The 17,852-nt window shown below is 49.3% G+C and overlaps 1 protein-coding gene across 1 annotated transcript in view; it reads left to right on the forward strand.

Moving 5' to 3' along the window:
• ITGA11 (integrin subunit alpha 11) overlaps window positions 1-17,852 on the forward strand; it is a 126,189-nt gene that overhangs the window by 20,943 nt on the left and 87,394 nt on the right. Inside the window, exon 2 of the mRNA XM_047074876.1 lies at window positions 14,119-14,230. Coding sequence (XP_046930832.1) covers window positions 14,119-14,230 — 112 coding nt within the window. The remainder of the gene's footprint in view (window positions 1-14,118; window positions 14,231-17,852) is intronic.

A 17,852-nucleotide genomic window follows, 5' to 3' on the forward strand; every position in this document is an offset into this window, starting at 1 on the left:
TTCCATGAGCCTGACATCTGCCTAACCAGCACATTGGCAAACTCCCGATTTCTCAAAAAAATAAATAAAAAGGATAGCCCTTGCTCTCGCCAGCACTGGCTCCTTCTTTCCATCTCTCCTCTCTGGATGCTTATGCAAGTGTCTCTATTTCAGCCCGCAGCTCACCGGCCCCAGCAAGTGTTTGATCTCCCCTGTAGCCTCCCCCACAGCGGGGCCCTCACTACCCGATATGGCTGCCCGGCCCATGTCTGATTGCTTCTGATGTAGAGATTTCTTTGTGATAAGTCATAGGTCAGCAAGCTTTAGGACACTGTGGGAACAGGACAGAGAACAACTGAGCTTTTGGATGAGACAAGGAGGCTGAAGCAGGGGAGAGAGGTAGGCAGGCCGGTGCAGGAGGGCTCCAGGGGGGAGCCCGGCTGGGGAGAGCGGAGGGTGAACTGACCGAGGGCAGTGGGCAGAGGTGAGACTGCCCTGAGCCCCGTCAGCATAGGTCCTTGTTAGATGATTATCGAGTTAACTTGATAAGCTCATCCATGCTCGTTCATTCATGAGTTTGTTCAGTCAACTTTGTTGAGAGGCTGTTGTGTTCTGGATACTGAGCAGGGCCCAGGGCCGAAGAGGGACAGAAGCCCCCTCGCCTTGGTTATGGTGGCCTCTCTTTTTGGCACCAAATATCGGGTTGGCCTAGGGTCTGCAATGCTCCAACGCAAGTGAAAGCTTCAAAGACAGAGCTATCTCTGGTCCGGGAAGGGGGAGGGCACCCTCTTTGGACATGAGTAGAGGGTCTTATCCAACCCCACCGTGGAGAGCTCTCAGCTGCCCTGCCTGCTCTCTCGCAGACACAGCTGACCCGGAGGGGCACTCTAGAGGGGTAAAGGGTGTGTCACCTGGGAAGCAGGCAGGATGAGGCCTCAGCATGAGCACCTAGGCCATGGGCAAGTCAGTCTCAGAGCCTCCATGTCTTCGCCTGTCTAATGGGGATCAAATCCCTAATCACGTGTTAGGATTCAATGAAATGCTAAGGCACCTGGCCTGTTTCTGGCACTCGATAGGTGTTCCGAGAATGACAGTTGAATCCCATTGGGAGATTCAGGGAAGGACTGGACCAAGAGCACTGCCTTTGGATCCCTGCTCTAACTAAACATGCCCCACCAGCTAGAAGACCTTGGTCACAGCAGGCAACTTCCTGAGCCTCTGTTTCCCCATTGGTGAGATAGGCCCAAGCCCAGCCTTTTGTGTGCATGTGTCTACTTCATGTTTGTTGAGTGCCTGCTGTCTGAAACAGTAGGCACCAAGGACATGCAGGTGCAGGACATGGCCCGCTCCCTGTCCCCTGGCCTCTCCACCCCAGGTGTGGAAGGGAGGGTCAGGAGGCGGGACAGCTGGGAAGGGACATTGGACGAGGTGGGGACCACAGGAGCAAAATGACAGGGCGAGTGGGGCACACACTGGGCCCTGCTCATGGGTGGGTGCAGAAGAGAGTGCAGATGGGAAGAGAAGACACACAGGTGGAGGACACAGAGAGCAAAGGCAGGTAGGCAAGCGCAGCAGTGTTCCTTCTGTGTAGACAGACGGTGTGTTAGAAGCTGCCTGGGCCTGATGGGATCATGAATATGAAAGCCTCTGTCCAGTTAAGACCTCTGTACACATACGAAGGCTTTCCAAGATGTGGGGCTCAAGTGGAACCCAGCACTCAACCAGTGACAATGTCTAGGCCCCCTCACTGTACGCACGAGGAAGCTGCCTGATTCTGATGTGCGCTTTTTCACACATGGAACATCCAGGAGGACATAAAAGAACTTATGGATCTGGGGCTCCTCCTCCCGGGGAAGGTGGACTTGTGGCCACAGCCACCCAGGAGATAGCCACTGGCTCGCCCAGAGTGGCTCACTGCCAGAAGCAGCAGTGAATGTGGGCTGGGGACACGCTGGTTCCCTGATGAGATCATTTCCCTGAGAGATTCCTCCAAGAAATGAGGGGTGTGCTCGTTCCGTGGGCAGGGATGAAGCCTTTCCATGGAAGCCTCCCCACTATGGCCTTGCCCTCCCCTTCTCTACCAGTCTGAGGATAGGGATGGTCCTTCGGATGGATGGGATCCTCTCCTCTTCCTGGACTCCATCAGGAGAAGTCACTCCTGCCTGCCATTACCTAGCCCGTCCTCTCTTGCTAATCCCTTAGCTACTCGTGCACATGTGTGCACCAGGCTCCCTCAGCGGGCCTGTCCTGACCTGCACCAAACCAGGGGAGCCAAGGATTGGAGACTCCATCCAGAGCCAGGGTTCCCTCTAGCTTCTTCAACAGAAGGTAGAACGAGGAAGGACGGCTGTTGGTTGGTGATAATAATGTTGGACGAATATGAAGCCGGATGGACTCCATAGCACTTCTTTCCAAGAAAAAGGCAGGGGGGTAAGGACCTGTTAGCAGAGAGACCTGAAGTCCATCCAGAAGGGCAGTCATTTGGCAAAGAAGCAAGACACTGAGGAGATAATAAGGTGGAGAACAGGGTGGTCTTTCGCAAGAGTAAAGACCTGAGTTTGGGGCACCTGGTGGCCCAGTCGGTTAAGCGTCCATCTCTTGATTTTGGCTCAGGTCACGATCTCACGATTCATGGGATCGAGCCCTGCCTCGGACTCAGTGCTGACAGTGCAGAACCTGCTTCTCTCTCTCTCTGTCTTTCTCTGCCCCTCCCCAACTTGCTCTTTTTCTCTCTCAAAGTAAATAAATAAACATATAAAGAAAAGAGAGAGAGAGAGAGACCAAATTTGGGCAGGTTTGCTCTAAAGCACCAGAGACCTGGTGGTAAGAAGTGGCTTGGAATCCCCAGACCCGTGCCCACCTGATCACGGCCCCCAGTGCTAGGAGCGGGCCGGTACAGCTGAGCGCTAAGTCATGGAGGGCAGGCAGGAGGGTGTTCAGTTCACTTTCAGAAGTGGCTTGATGCTGAGCGGCATTTGTGTTGGATCCAAGTGCTGGAGGGGAAGGGGGGATGGCCTCAGTCCTGGAAGCCAGTCTGGCAGGGACTTACAGGGGCAGTGGCCAGCTGCATGCCCTCTTGGGGTGTCCAGTGCTCATCTGCCTGCTCTCCCCTCCTAAGGGAGGTAGATTTGGAAATGAATCCACAGGTGAAGGGTCACACAGACTCAGAACGTCCCAACTGTAAAGGTTTTTAGACCACCTGGTCCAGCTTCCTCATTATCTATAAGGGGAAACTGAGGCCCAGAGAAAAGTACCTTGTTCAAGGTTCAGCCAGTCGGTGGCAGAAGCCAGGGGAGGATGCAGGTCTCCTGACACCCATGCAATCCCAGCTCTCAGGAGGTGGGCATTACAGTCCCACGTTCCCTTTTCTGAGTTCTGGTTCTTGGGAGTCCATCCTCTAGCCTTTGACCTTGGCAATGGTCCTCCAGCCATTTCTCCCCACTGAAGGGGTCATTGCTCCCATTGCGAGAAGATCCTAGGGACAGAGAAGCCTCCGTCTTCCAAGGCCACGTAGCCATGTACTCAAGGGGTTAGGGCACAAAGCCTGGCAGCCACGATTTTGAAGAGAGCTGTGAAGGCAGCCATGGGGTCTGCTGCCCGCTTGCTCCAGATCTCCTCGCTGAGGTTTTAGCAGCACAGTCCAGCAACGGGACAGGACTGGGATTTCTTGGAGAGGTGACCACATTGCTTGGACCCCCACCAAGGCCACCCGTCTGACAGCTGGGCGTGCCCGGCAGCCACGGCCAGGGAAGCAAGGCCCCGGGGACTGGTCTCCGGGGTTCAGGCAAGGGGAGGGAACAAGGCCTGCCTACTGCCGAGCACTAAATGACAGTTTCCTTAGTCCTTCCCTTTGGCTCGGGAATGCAAACGATGATCATTTTTGCCTGGAGAGTTCCCTTCCTAAATGTGTTTGGCCCCGGCCAACATTAAGATGAGTTTGCATTCCTCCACACTGCCTGGCCTCCAAGTCCAAATTGTTTGCAAAGACTCAAGACAGATGCTCGCGTGCTGACAGCTGGAAGCCGGCTGTGTGTTTGCCCCGGCGAACCTCACTGATGTGTGAGGGGACTGGGCCTTAGATGGCAGAGCGCAGAGCACTGTCACTTTACAGATGGGGAAACTGAGGCCCAGAGAGGCGTGGCGACTCTCCACGGACACACAGCCAAGTTAGTGACGGTGCTGAGATTAGAACCCACATCACACCACCCTGGTCCAACTTCTTCTCAGCTTTGCTTCGGGCTCTGCTGACTTGCTTACGTGTCTGTTGGCCCGCCCCCATGGTTGCAGACTCTGACCACCACAAGTCTTAGCTTATCACCTTGGTGTCCCCGCTACCCAGCATGGGACCCGAAGCATCACAGACCCAAGTAGATTTTTACTGAATCAAAGGACCCAAGAGAAAGGTCATGCAGAAGGACCAGCGGTGCAGCGCCTGGTGGGCTCAGTCAGTAGAGCATGCGACTCTTGATGTCAGGGTGGTGAGTTCGAGCACCATCTTGGGTGTAGAGGTGACTTAAAAACAAAATCTTTAAAAATAGAAGGAAAGGAAGGAAGGAAGGAAGGAAGGAAGGAAGGAAGGAAGGAAGGAAGGAAGAAAAAGAGAGAAAGAAAGAAAAGAAAGAAAGGAAGAAAGAAAGGAAGAAAGAAAGAAAGAGAAAGAAAGAAAAGAAAAGAAAGAAAGAAGGAAAAAGAACTGGTGGTGAATAAAGATGGGTGTGAAGAAAAGTTGGTGACCTTGCATGAATCCCCACCCCTCTCCTAGCCTTAGTTCGCTCTCTTGTGACAATAAGCATCTTAAACCTGAGCCAGTGCTTCTCAAACTATGTTCCAGGACACGCTAGGGTTCAAAAGAACTGTCTTAGGACTCTTACTGGGGGTGAGGAGGTACTCCTTATCCCCTGCCCCTAACCTAACCTCAACGTCTTGTGTCTGCATTTCCTGTGTAGATTGTGTTAAAAAAAAAAAAAAAAGTTGGGATTCTCTCCAGAAAAATAAAGTTTGGAGACTGATAGACTACTTGATCTCTAAGGTCCTTCATAAAAATAAAACCCAAAGAAGTTACCTTTCCCTGATAACAAAGTTGCTACTCCTTTGACCCAAGTGTTCAATTGTCTGGGAGGGAGAGGGTAGTAGTCATAAGCCCGGGCAATTAGGAGGAAAGAAAATGAGGTACAGGAGGGCCCTTGTGCTGTGGAGGCTTTGTGGCCGCACAGATCCTATGTGGAGCCCAGAATCGATGCTCAGGGTCTGTCTGTAGGTCTGCTGCCCGTGTCTGCCATTCTGTGTCCTGACGAGGCACAACAGCACAGCTCTAAGGCTTGATGCATGGCTCAGGTCATGACCTGCTGGCTGGGCCGCCCGGTTCCCTGACAGGCGAGGCACAGGTCTCGCCCTGCGTCACCCTGGGGCTTCCTCATGAGCCCTTGAGAAGGCAGCGATCAGGTTCCTACCCCAGAAACCACGAGTCCCCACCGATCCCCAGCCTCCCTCTCCTTGTGTCTTTGTCTAATCACCCTGTGAAACTGTTCCTAATCCTCCCTGACTGTCCATCCTTTAAGAGCTAGACCAAGTCGGTGATCAATTGCTATAATAATGCCGTGTAACAAATACCCCCTCCCCAAATCTGAGTGACACCCAATAATTATGTAGCTCCCGTGTCTGGCATCAGCTGACCTAAACTAAGCACGACCGAGTGGCTCTGCTGGTCTCCCTGGGCTTGCTCCTGCATCCCGGGCATCGCTGACCTCAGCTGGGTTTGGCTAGGCCAGCTTCGCACCAAATGCCCTGCACCCTTTTCCTGGAATCGCTGGGCTAGCCTGAGTGAGATACTTCTCACAGGGATGGCAGAGGTGCAAATGAACAAGCAGGAATGAACCGAGTAGCCTAAGACCTCGGCTGGGAACTGACTCACTTTAATTTCTGCCTTCCATGGCCCAGCCCAAAGTCAAGTGGGAATGCTTGACAGTGTTTGTTATTTGTTGTTGTTAGGCAGAGCTAAGCTTGCTTGCTTTCTTTCTTTCTTTCTTTCTTTCTTTCTTTCTTTCTTTCTGTGATATTTATTTGTTTGTTTGTTTATTTATTTATATCCAAGTTAACATACAGTGTCGTATTGGTTTCAGGAACAGAACCCAATGATTCACCACTTACACATGACACTTACATATAACACTCATCCCAGCAAGTCCCCTGCTTTTTTTATTATTATTATTATTATTATTATTTTAATATAATTTATTGTCAAGCTGGCTAACACACCGTGTATACAGTGTGCTCTTGGTTTCGGGGGCAGGTTCCCATGATTCATCGCTTACATACGACACCCAATGCTCATCCCAACAAGGGCCCTCCTCAATACCTGTCACCCATTTAGCCCATCCCCCCCCCACCTCCCCTCCAGCAACCCTCAGTTCCCTGTATTTAAGAGTCCCCTGTGGTTTGTCTCAGAGCTACATTTTCTGCTGTAGTTCAGCATATTTTACTGAGCACCTACTGTGTGCCAAAGGGACAGCAACGCAGACGGTGCAAAACAGCCAGGCACTGACATCTCATTTCTGTCTCACTTTGGAATGTGTCATTCTGTCCTCCACAGTGGCAAGAGGTCTACTTTACCATTTCTTTTTGCTTAAGCTAGTTTCAGGGTCTTTCCCTCCCACCCTCTCTATCTGCGATTTGCTTTTAGATGGGAAGATTCTTGGGGCCCAAGGAGAACTGGGAAGAGGGAGATGATAGGAGAGAGTCTGGGTAGCATTTCTGCCTCCCTCGCCCCCATCCCAGCATACATCGTCCAAGGAAAATGAAGGCGTTTGCTTACACAAGTGCATCTGTAACGCAGCGTGGGGCCCAGGGAGTGAGCTGAGGCCTGGGTCCCTGCAGACAGAGGGCTGCTGAGCAGAGCTGTGTGCAGACCTTCAAGGACTCTGGCTGCTTCCTTCTGGCCCACCTGGTCCCTGTGGTCAGGGATTCACCAATCAGTTCTCTAGCAAGCAGGATCTAAGGGTGTGGGACCTGGGACTCGTGAGTTTTTAAGGAGCAGGGAGTGGGAGGAGGTCAAACCTGGGTGAGGAATTCAGGTGATGGAAGGGGGTGGGGCTGACAGAGAAGGCTGGATGGAGGCAGGAGGCATGGGGCAGGACTGATGAGGCCTTGGGGTGCCTCCCTGCTGTTCCTGGCTGTGTCTGTTTCTTCACCTGTAAAATGAGAATGATAATATGCTCACTTCAAAAGGTTATTGTGTGGGGTGCCTGGGTGGCTCAGTTGGTTAAGCATTGGACTTTGGCTGAGGTCACAATCTCGCGGTTCATGAGTTCAAGCCCCGCATCAGGCTCTGTGCTGACAACTCAGAGTCTGGAGCCTGCTTCAGATTCTGTGTCTCCCCTCTTTATGCCCCTCCCCTGCTCATGCTGTCTGTCTCTCTCAAAATAAACTTAGAAAAATTAAAAATTTAAAAAAAAGGGTTATTGTGATGATTAAAGAAATCTGGAACAGTGTTTGGTACGTAGTGAATGCTATGCTTGTTATTATTATAATGTAAGTGTCAGGGGACCATTAGTACCTAAGTCAGAAAGCTAGGAGGTAAACTAAGGCAGGAAGAAGCCCACAGATACAGGTTCTGAGAGCAGATTCTCAGAAGGTGAGAAATCCAGCAGGCAAGTCTCTCTGCATCCTCCGGGCACAGGGTAAAGATAAAAAGCTGCTGCTGGACGTTGCCCTGAATAGTGTATACACAGGGAAGAGGGCAAGGTAGATGTGGAAAATACTATAATCCAAGAGGAAGGGCCACAATGTAGCAGAGGAGTCATCAGAGCTGGGCCTTGATGTTTGGGAAAGAAAGAAAAGAAAGTATGAAAGAATGAAAGAATGAAAGAATGAAAGAAAGAAAGAAAGAAAGGAGGGAGGGAGGGAAGGAAGGAAGAAAAGAAAAGGAGAGAGAGAGAGAGAAGAAGGAAGGAAGGAAGGAAGGAAGGAAAAGAAAGAAAAAGAAAGAGAAAGAAAGAAAGAAAGAAAGAAGGGAAGGAAGGAAGAAAAGGAGAGAGAGAGAGAGAAAGGAAGGAAGGGAGAAAGAAAGAGAAAGAGAAGAAAGAGAAGAAAGAAAGAAAGAAAGGAGGGAGGGAAGGAAGGAAGAAAAGGAGAGAGAGAGGAAGGAAGGAAGGAAGAGAGAAAGAAAGAGAAAGAGAAAGAAGAAAGAAAGAAAAGAAAGGAGGGAGGGAAGGAAGGAAGGAAGAAGAGAGAGAGAAAGGAAGGAAGGAAGGGAGAAAGAGAAAAAGAGAAGAAAGAAAGGAAGAAAAGGGAGGGAAGGAAGGAAGGAAGGAAGAAAAGGAGGAGAGAGAGAAAGGAAGGAAGGAAGGAAGGAAGGAAGAGAGAAAGAAAGAGAAAGAAAGAAAGAAAGAAAGAAAGAGAAAGAAAGAAAGGAAGGAAGGAAGGAAGGAGGGAGGGAAGGAAGGAAGAAAAGGAGAGAGAGAGAGAAAGGAAGGAAGGAAGGAAGGGAGAGAGAAAGAGAGAAGAAAGAAAGAAAAAGGAAGGAAGGAAGGAAGGAAGGAAGGAAGGAAGGAAGGAAGGAAGGAAGGAGGAAAGGCCTCCTAGGGCAGATGAACAGCGTGGGCAGAGGCACTGAGGCAGCCCAGAGAACAGGGAATCTTGACTCAATTTAATTCAACCAAGATGTATTGAGTGCTTTCCACCTACCAGGCACTGCCACAGTTGGGGTACTGCATTCAGTCTCGTCACCCACCCTTCAAGGTGGGCATTATTCGTCCCATTTTATAGATGAGTAAACTAACAGCCAGAAAGAAGAAGGAACTGACCCCGGGTCGCCCATTAGCGAATGAATGCTGGAGCCAGGCTTCTAACCAGCCCTCCCTCATCTCAAAAGCCATGCTGTCTCCTTGCCTGGACTCACCCTCAAGGAGTCTGCAGGAGGGCAGGAGGAGCTAGACAGTTCTGACACCTGTGCCAGGCAGGCTCTTCTCTTCTCCTTCCCTTCACACCAGAAATTCCTGCCTACCGCCTTTGGGCCGCCTCACCAATTTGTACGCATCAGCCTTCCAGGCTGAGATCACAGCTCCAGAAGCTTCCTGACTGCCCTAGCCCACCATGGTCCCTGCCTTCTCTAAGCATCATGGCAGACTGGTCACAGCCTTGCACTTACTCTCCACGCAGCTCTCCCTAGCTGGTAGGCTCCCCACTCTCTTCCTGTCTTGCTCACCCCTCAGTGCTGTTCGGGGCTAGCCCCGGGCTGGGTGCTGAAGACAGCAGTGAGTAAACAGACCCTATCTGGCGTTCGTGGAGCTGCCATCAACCAAATGATCACACCAGTTCCAACTACTAACTGTGATAAGAAAAGAAGTCACTTGTACTGGTGAGTACAAGAGGTGACGAGATCATCAGGCAAGACCTGGTATAATCAGGGGTCAGGGAGGCTTCTGGGGATGAGAGGGGATGTGACATTTGTGCTGAGATTTGATGAGGATGAGAAGTTCATCAGAGAGGCAGCAAGTGCAAAGTCCCCAGGGCGGGAGGAAGGGGCATCTTAGGGAGCAGAAAGGGGCCCTTGGTAACTGCACGCAGGCAGCCAGAGGAAAACTAGCACAAGTGAGTCTGCAGACGTGTGGAGGATTTGGGACCGGGCTGGGCAGTGGGGGGTGAGCCATGAAAATGGACCAGTGCAGCATGGAAGCCCAGCGGCCGACCTTGAGCTAGAGTGAGGGCTCCCGGTGGAGCTGTTGGCCGACAGAAGCTCTGGATGCGTGCTGGAGAGCGTGCCTCAGCATTTGGGACTGGGACTGCCCCACCTGGTAACGAGGCCATGGTGTTCACCTTAGCCTGCAGTGGTACTCGAGCTCAGGGCTGTGATTTCCATCCCTTCTTGGGACTGACTGGTGCTTTTTAAAAATACAGATAAGCTTCTGAAAAAGCTGATGTAACTTTGGCCACAGTCCACAGGAGAGCAGCCCAAGAATTGTGGGTTTCCACCCTCTGTCATCAATAGCAAGGGCAGAAAAGCAGCCAGACTCCCAGCGTCTCTGCGACTGGCCTGTCGATTCCCGTCAAAAACAACTTTGTTTTGTTTTATTGGTATTTGGAGATCGTAAATCTCTGAGAAGAGTACATTCCCCACGCGTGAAAGCCATCTGCCGTCAGAGGAGCGGGCCAGAGATCTCGTTGGGAGCTGAGGTCAGAGCATCCGACTTGACATCACTTTTAGGAAACCCATTCTCTGGCTTGGTTTGATCAGAAGCAAATGCCCACGCCAGTGAGGACACCACCACTTTGTAACTTAATACCCTGGCCCTGAGGGCTTTTGTCCTCTAGCCTGTGGCTGGCTTCACTAATCCTATCCCCAGGAGGTTGGGGGTGGGGGTGCAGGGGAGACTAGACTGGTCCTAGACAGACCCCCAGGTGAGGGAAGGAGAACAGGGATCCGCCTTCTCTCCATTTCCTTCTCCCAGCAGAATTCCAAAGCAGAGGAGGTGGCCCCTGAGGGCAGAGGGCAGGGAAGACCCCCTTCTCTGAAAAAAATATTCCCTCCTCCCTATTGGGTCCTTATTATAAAAGGCTGGTCTCCCAGGGGTAACACATCACCCCAGTGCCCTGAGCTATTTGATCATGGACTTGCTCTGATCTCCTCCCAGCCGAGTGATTTAGGGCAAATTATTTAACCTCCTAGAGGTAGGATAATACCTATCTCACAGGGCTGGTGTAAGATCTAACTAATTAATGTAAAATCGATGGTTAGATGCCTAGAATCATGCCCGGAACATCTCAGTGCTCAGGAAATATCCTTTTCTTTCCCCTTTTCCTCATGGAGGGGAGAGGGCATCCCAGCCCAACGTGGCGCCTGGTTCCCAGCCATCCAGTCAGTCGATACCTATGACCAGGCACCAAGGGCTAAGGAGAAGCTGAGGGTACAGCAGTGTTTCATGCCACTTAGAGAACATAGGAATATTATGGTCTATCAGCCGCATGACGAGAAACAAATATGTAATATGTTTGTGATAAGTGCTGTCAGGAAAAATGGAGAAGGAGAAGGGGGACGGAAAGTGACGGGGTGGCCCGGTGGTGGGTAAGACGGCACTGAGACAGACACCTGGATGACTTGAGGGGTGAGCTGTGCAGCTGACTGGGGAGGAGTGTTCCAGGCAGAGGGAACAGCCAGGGCAAAGGCGCGGAGCAGAGGACGGTCTGAGGCATCATTAGGACCGACCAGTGGGGAAAGCGTGGCTGGAGCAGATGGATGGAGGAGGGAGGACAGGAAATGAGCAGAAAGAACAGCATGAGGGGCGGCTGGGTGGTTCAGTCGGTTGGGCATCTGACTTCCGCTCAGGTCATGTTCTCGCCATTCGTGAGTTCAAGCCCCCAATCAGGCTCTGTGCTGACAGCCCGGAGCCTGGAGCTGCTTCAGATTCTGTGTCTCCCTCTCTCTCTGCCCCTCCCCTGTTCATGCTCTGTCTCTGTCTCAAAAATAAGTAAACATTAAAAAAAAAATTTATAAAAAGAAAGAACAGCACGGGGGCGGGGAGGGCGTGGTCACACAGGGCCTTGCAGGTAAGGAGTCTGGCTGTGACTGAGTGGGGTGGGAACCCAGTGGAGGGTATGGGGCTGAGGAGTAACAGGATCTGACAGATCTTGGAGGGACCCCCTGGCCATGTTCACACAAGAAGCACTGCAGTGGGAGGACCTCAAAGACACAATTTATGGCCTCACCTTCCCTGGCCCTCACCCTCCTGTAGGCCTGGAAATGGTGGGAGGGTCCTGACAGCCAGAATGTGCCTTTCCCTTCTTCAGGGTCACCTCCTCCTGCTGAGGTCAGATACAGCAAGAGGACCAGGGACACCATGGGGTGTCTCCAGGGGGCGCCAGGGAGCCAGACAAAGTGTTGCACACCATCAGGGATGTGGCCTGTGCCTGTAAATGTGCGTGTGTGTGCACACAGGCCTGTGTGTGTGCACACAAGCATGGGTGTGCACGTGTACTGCGTGTGCACATGTATATGTGTGTGCATGTGTGTGTGCGTGTGTGTATGTGTGTTCACTCCTGGAACGGATTTGGAGAGAGAGCGAGTTCCTTGTCCGCAAACCCCGCTTCTTCGACCCCTCGCTGCCCGCCTCCCAGCCCTGCATAGGTGACACTATCGTCCCTTTCTCTTCCAGGACATGCCCTTACTGGCCAAGAACCAGTGTCCTTGGTTCCTCCCCCTGGGCTCACCTGACCAGGGTCCCCTTTCCTGAGGCTGCCTGCTGCTAACCAGGCTGATAAGTCTGTTCAGAGTCTGGGCCTGGTAAATAAGGCGCTAATGAGTTAAGTACGTCTCCCAGCCCCACTCTGGGCCATGACACTAAATTCCTGTGGCAGATTAGGAATATGAGGACAGCTACATAGCAGCTTGCTGCCACTGTCCTCTCCTGTTTCCATGGCAGGATCCATCCCGCTCATTGATCACACTAGTCTTGCCCACCGAGCACAGACTTGACCTCAGAATCTCTCTTAACACAGTGCTCCAGGCAGCACTAATAACCAATTGACATAGACAAGGGAGATAACATATATCTAATATCCCGACTCCAAGGAGTTCCAGTTTTCCCTCCGGGACTCTAATTCAATGATTCTAATGATGAAACTTTTGGCCACTGCATCCATTCGCAGAGCAAAAAAGAAAGTGTGGAAGAAACGACTTGTTCTTTTACAATAGGTCTTGTTCAAGTAGGTGCCCCTGGGTGTCCCCCTCAAATACTCAGCCTGGGGATTCAGTGTCCATGGGCAGGACAGTGGGACACTCAGGGTACCAGCCTCACATTCAGAGGCCCTGTCCCACAGGCTACCCTTTGCTACCCATGTCACAGGGCTGTCATAGAGGTCAAATGGGTAACATATATGTAAAAGTTCTTTGAAATACATAAACGTGTATTTCACGCCCTACACATACGTGAAAGGGGGGGGGACAGTGATAGTCTGTCTATTCTATTCTATTCTATTCTATTCTATTCTATTCTATTCTATTCTACTGATTGTATTTCACTAATCTGAAAATTTGGGCTGATGGTAGGATCCCACCCCTCAAGTCCCATGGGTCCCAAGTTTGGTGTTCCTACTACTAATGATGGGTAAGGAAGCCAGACATGCCCTGAAAATGCCTTGTGGAGGGAAGGAGTCAAAGAGCAGGCATCTCAGGTCCTCGTTCTTGCTGCTACCACTGACCCCCTGTGCACCCTTGGACAAGCCTCGTAACCACTTTGGCACTGGATCCCCCTTTGCCAAATGTGGATGATGCTTGTTCATTCTCCCAAGGTCCTGTGAGGGAAAATGGTGGCAGATGTGAAGAGACTCAGGAACCAAGCTGCCATGCAGATGTGAGTTGTTGTTTCTTGTGATTTGGCACAAGAATGCCAAAGGCTCAACACCAAGGCTGTCTGGCAGGTGGAATCGGTTCATTGACACGTGACCTAACGAAACAAGGAAAACCTTAGAGGCCAGGGTGAAAAGGGTTACGAGACTGTTTCTCTGCTTTGCGTCAACTGCCCCAGCCGAGCAGTGACCCCCAACTGAAGTCAGGCAGAGCTTTGCAAATCAGTTCAGAAGGTGGTGGTGAGCCAGTAGAGCTGGAGTCATGGCCACTAGGAACCAAGGCTTGGCGGGGGACAGGTGGGAAGGCAGTTCCTTGACTCTTTAGCAGGCAGAGATGAGAGGGAGGAAGAGAGGGAGGAGCAGGAGGGACAGGAGGAGGAGAAAGGAGAGAAAAGAGAGAACGAAATGGAAGAGGAAACCAGCAGAAGCTAGAAGGAGTGGAGTTGGAGGTAGGGATAGTGGAGGAGGAAAGGAGCTATCTTCTCCCCACCCCTACCATGAGACTGGCATTCTCAGAAGGAGGGACCAGGTCTTCCCAGTCAGACCTGGTGTACTTGAGAGTAGGTTTTATGCCTCCCCTATCAGATTATGGCTCTTGCAGGGCAAGGGGTGCGCCTCTCCTACCTCTTCTATCAGACTGTGGGCTCCCCAAATCAGGGACTACATTAACCACCTCATATGGCGGCTCCCCAAGGACAGGGGACCGTACTCCTCCCACACCCAAGACCTGCCAGTGGGGACCATCAACCAACTGGGGCCCAGACCTCTTCCTGCCTGATTATCCTCTTCTCCCCACCCCAGGGTTCACGGACACCTTCAACATGGACACCAGGAAGCCTCGAATCATCGCTGGCTCCAGGGCCGCCTTCTTCGGTTACACAGTGCAGCAGCATGACATCAGTGGCAATAAGTGGTGAGTGAGGGGCGCCTGGGTGGCTCAGTTGGTTAAGCGTCCAACTCTTGATTTTTGCTCAGGTCATGATCTCACACTTCGTGAGACTGAGCCCCGCATCAGGCTCTGCACTCAGCGGAGATTCTCTCCCTCCCTCTGTCTCTGCCCCTCCTCCATTTGTGCATGCTCTCTCTTTCTTTCTGTCAAAAAGAAAAGAAAAGAAAAGAAGTGGTGAGTGAGAGCTGTCACCCCACCCAGCCCTGGGCCCCCCCACACCCAGCCCCTCCATTGGCTGCCCACAGTGGCCCTCATGTGTAGACACCTTCACGTCCAGTGACTTGACTTCTTGTCCTGGCTTCATATCATCTGCCCTTGACTATGAAACCTCGAGCATTCCACGTCAGGCCCTCCATCTTCTCATCTGAGAAACAGGAATGAAAATAGCACAGGTGGCACGTTATGTGACAGCACAGGTAGCAGGCATCCAGAACCGATAGTTACCCCTTCCCGTCTGCTCTCAGGGCCTCAGTGTCTCATCAGTGGGGTAGTGCCTCTGATCCTGGCTGCTTGGAGAGGTGTTGGGGGGTGTCTCTGAGGATGGGTGTGTGTGCTCACAAGCTAAACCACAGGCGAAGGTGGGGCAGAGGAAAGCGAGAGCGAGACAGGGTGGGGGGAGAGGGCCAGGAACCTCCCAAGGACGCCTCTGGGGGCAGGGACAATCAAGAGGGGGGAAGGGTCTGCCTCTGACTTTTAAAAATAACTTTATTGGCTTATATTTTATGTATCATAAAGCACTCTTTTCAAGTGTACAGGTCAATGATTTTTTTTTAAAACAAATTTACTAAGTTATGCAGCCATTGCTATAAATCAGTCTTGGAACGTTTTCAGCACCCCAGTAAGATCTGCCCCACACATGTACTATTAATCGCCATTCTTCTCCCTCTGCTTGGGTTTTAGCTGCCAGAAGGCAAGGCCCTCCTTCCCGAGATGGAAGAGGCTGGGCCTCTCTTGGCCCTCTTAGATACCCTTGACGAGTCAAGGGACCACACAAACAGTGGCGATAAACGTTCTACCCTGCTCTCTTCCCAGTGTTGCCTCTGCCTACCCTCCCCATCCTCTTCTCCTTCCACTTTCTCCACTCCTTTCTTGTAGTCAACACTCTAGCCAAACTGAATTTTTTCTGTTTTTCCAGTTCTCCCTCTAGACCTTCTTTGCACATGCTATTCCCTCCCTCAGTGATGTCGTCTCCTACCTTCCCCCCTCACCTTACCCCACCATGCTGATCTGGCTAATCCTCTCATATTTTTTTAAAGGAGTATCTTATTGTCTTTCTTTTGAGGTGTAACTAGACACAATAAAATGTAGACATCTCCACTGTACAGCTCAGTGAAATTTTACCTATGTATAGGCCCATGTCATCACCTTCCAGAACATGATCCAGAACATTTCCAGCCCCTCAGAAAGCTCCCGTGTGACCCCTGTCACACGGGAGGGGCAGTCAGTGCCCCTCCAAGTAATCCCTATTTTGACCACTGTCACCAGATTTGTTTTGCCTGGTTTTGCACTTCATATAGATGGTATCATACTGTAAGTACTCATTTATACCTGACCTGTTTTACTCAACATTATGTCTTTGGGGTTTAATATATCGCAGAATGTATTATACTTCATGCTCCTTCACTGGTGTAATATTCCACTGCAGCAGTGTATTTATTCACTTAATTATTGATGGATATTTGGGTTGTTTCCATTTTTTGGCTAATTTGAGTGGAGACGCTATTAACATTCTCATATATGTCTTTTGGTGGATGTCTGCTCTCATTTTTATTGGGTGTATACTCAGGAGGAGAATCGCTGAGTTAAAGGGTAGGTAATGTAGCTTTAGTATGATCTGCCAAGCACTTTTTTCCAAAATGATTTGCCAATTTCAACTTTTCTTTAGTAATGTAATGGAGTTTCCATCGCTCCATATTTTCACTAACACTTGGTATTATCAGTCTTTTTGATTTTAGCTATTCCGGTGGTATCTCCTTGTGAGTTAAACTTGGGTTACTATAGCGACTAATGATGTTGAGTAATTTTGTGTAAATGTACTGGCCTTTTGGTATCCCGTTTTGTGAAGTGTCTGATTTGTGACTTTTGCCCATTTGAAAAATTGTGTTGTTTCTTTTCCTTATCGTCTTATAGAATTTTAAAAAACATATTCCGCATACAAATCCTTTGTCAGAGAAAAGCATTGCAAAGAACTCCTAGTCTGTGATATGCTTTTTCATTCTCTTAATGGTATCTTTCAAGGAACAGAAGTTCTTAACTTTAATAAACTTTAACTTGTAAAACTGTCTTATGGTTAGTGTTTCTTGTACATCCTGTTTAAGAAAACTAACAGTGCTTCTCTCAATAGTGCTTTCAAGTTTTCAGTGTAAAATTCTTGTGTCTTTTATGACATTAACTCCTAGGTATTTGCTATTTTATGCTAATTAAAGTGGAATGTTATTTCATTTTCTAATCTTTTTTTTTGGTATATAGGAAAAGACAGTCAGGGTGTCTGGATGGCTCAGTTGGTTGGGTGTCTGACTCTTGATTTTGGCTCAGGTTGTGGTCCTGGGATTGTGAGATTGAGCCCCACATCAGCCTCTGCAGTGAGTGTGGAGCCTGCTTGGGATTCTCTTTCTCTCTCTCTCTCTCTCTCTCTTCCTCTGCCCCTTTCCCCTGCTCGCACACACTCTCTCTCTAAAACAAAATGTAAAAAAATAAAAATATGGTTGGTTTTGTATCCTTACATTATATCCAGCAATATTATGAAATTAACTTATTATTTCTAATAGTTTGATACTATTCTTCTGAATTTCCTGGGTATACAATCAGATCATTTGAAATAATTACAGTTTTATTTCTTGTTTTCCAGTCTTTGTAGCTTTTATTTATTTAAATTGCCTAATTGCAATGGTCAGGACCTTCAGTACAAAGTAGAATAGAAATTGTGACATTGAACACACTTTTCTTATTTCCTTAATAAGAGGGAAAACTTACAGTATTTCACAATTAAATAAGATTTTGACTATAGCTTATTCATTTGTTATAGATACCTTCAGATTAAGGAAGTTTTTTTTTCCTATTCCTAGTTTTCTGAGGTTGTGTGTGTATATGTGTGTGTGTGAGTAAGTGTTGAATTTTATCAGGTGCTTTTTCTGCAAAGACTGCAGTGTTATATGGTTCTTCTCCTTTATTTTGTTAATATGGTTAACTATACTCATTGACTTTTCTAAAAAATTTTTTCCATTGATATATTCTCAGGAATTCTGTTTCTATGTACATGAGGTATACTGTGTAGCTAAATGCATCCGATATATTCTTAATTACAGATATTTTATTTTGCAGCTCCTGAATTTCAATTTGATTCTTTTTTATAGATTCTAATTCTATTAAAATAATCTTTCTCCCATTTGTTGATTTTTTAGTCTTTTTTTTTTTTTAACATACTAATCATAGTTATTTTGAAGTCCTTGGCTAACTCCAATATCTGGATCATCTCTGGGTCTGCTTCTAATGACTATCTTATGATTATCAGTTGATTATCCCGATTCTTTGCCTGTTTAGTAATTTTTTATTTTAGTCTATGTTGGACATTGTGAATGTTACACAG

This window comes from Lynx rufus, unplaced genomic scaffold (assembly GCF_022079265.1).
Source record: "Lynx rufus isolate CCGP_SWC_20201006 ecotype Redwood Valley unplaced genomic scaffold, mLynRuf1.p SCAF_13, whole genome shotgun sequence".
NCBI classification, from domain to species: Eukaryota; Metazoa; Chordata; class Mammalia; order Carnivora; family Felidae; genus Lynx; species Lynx rufus.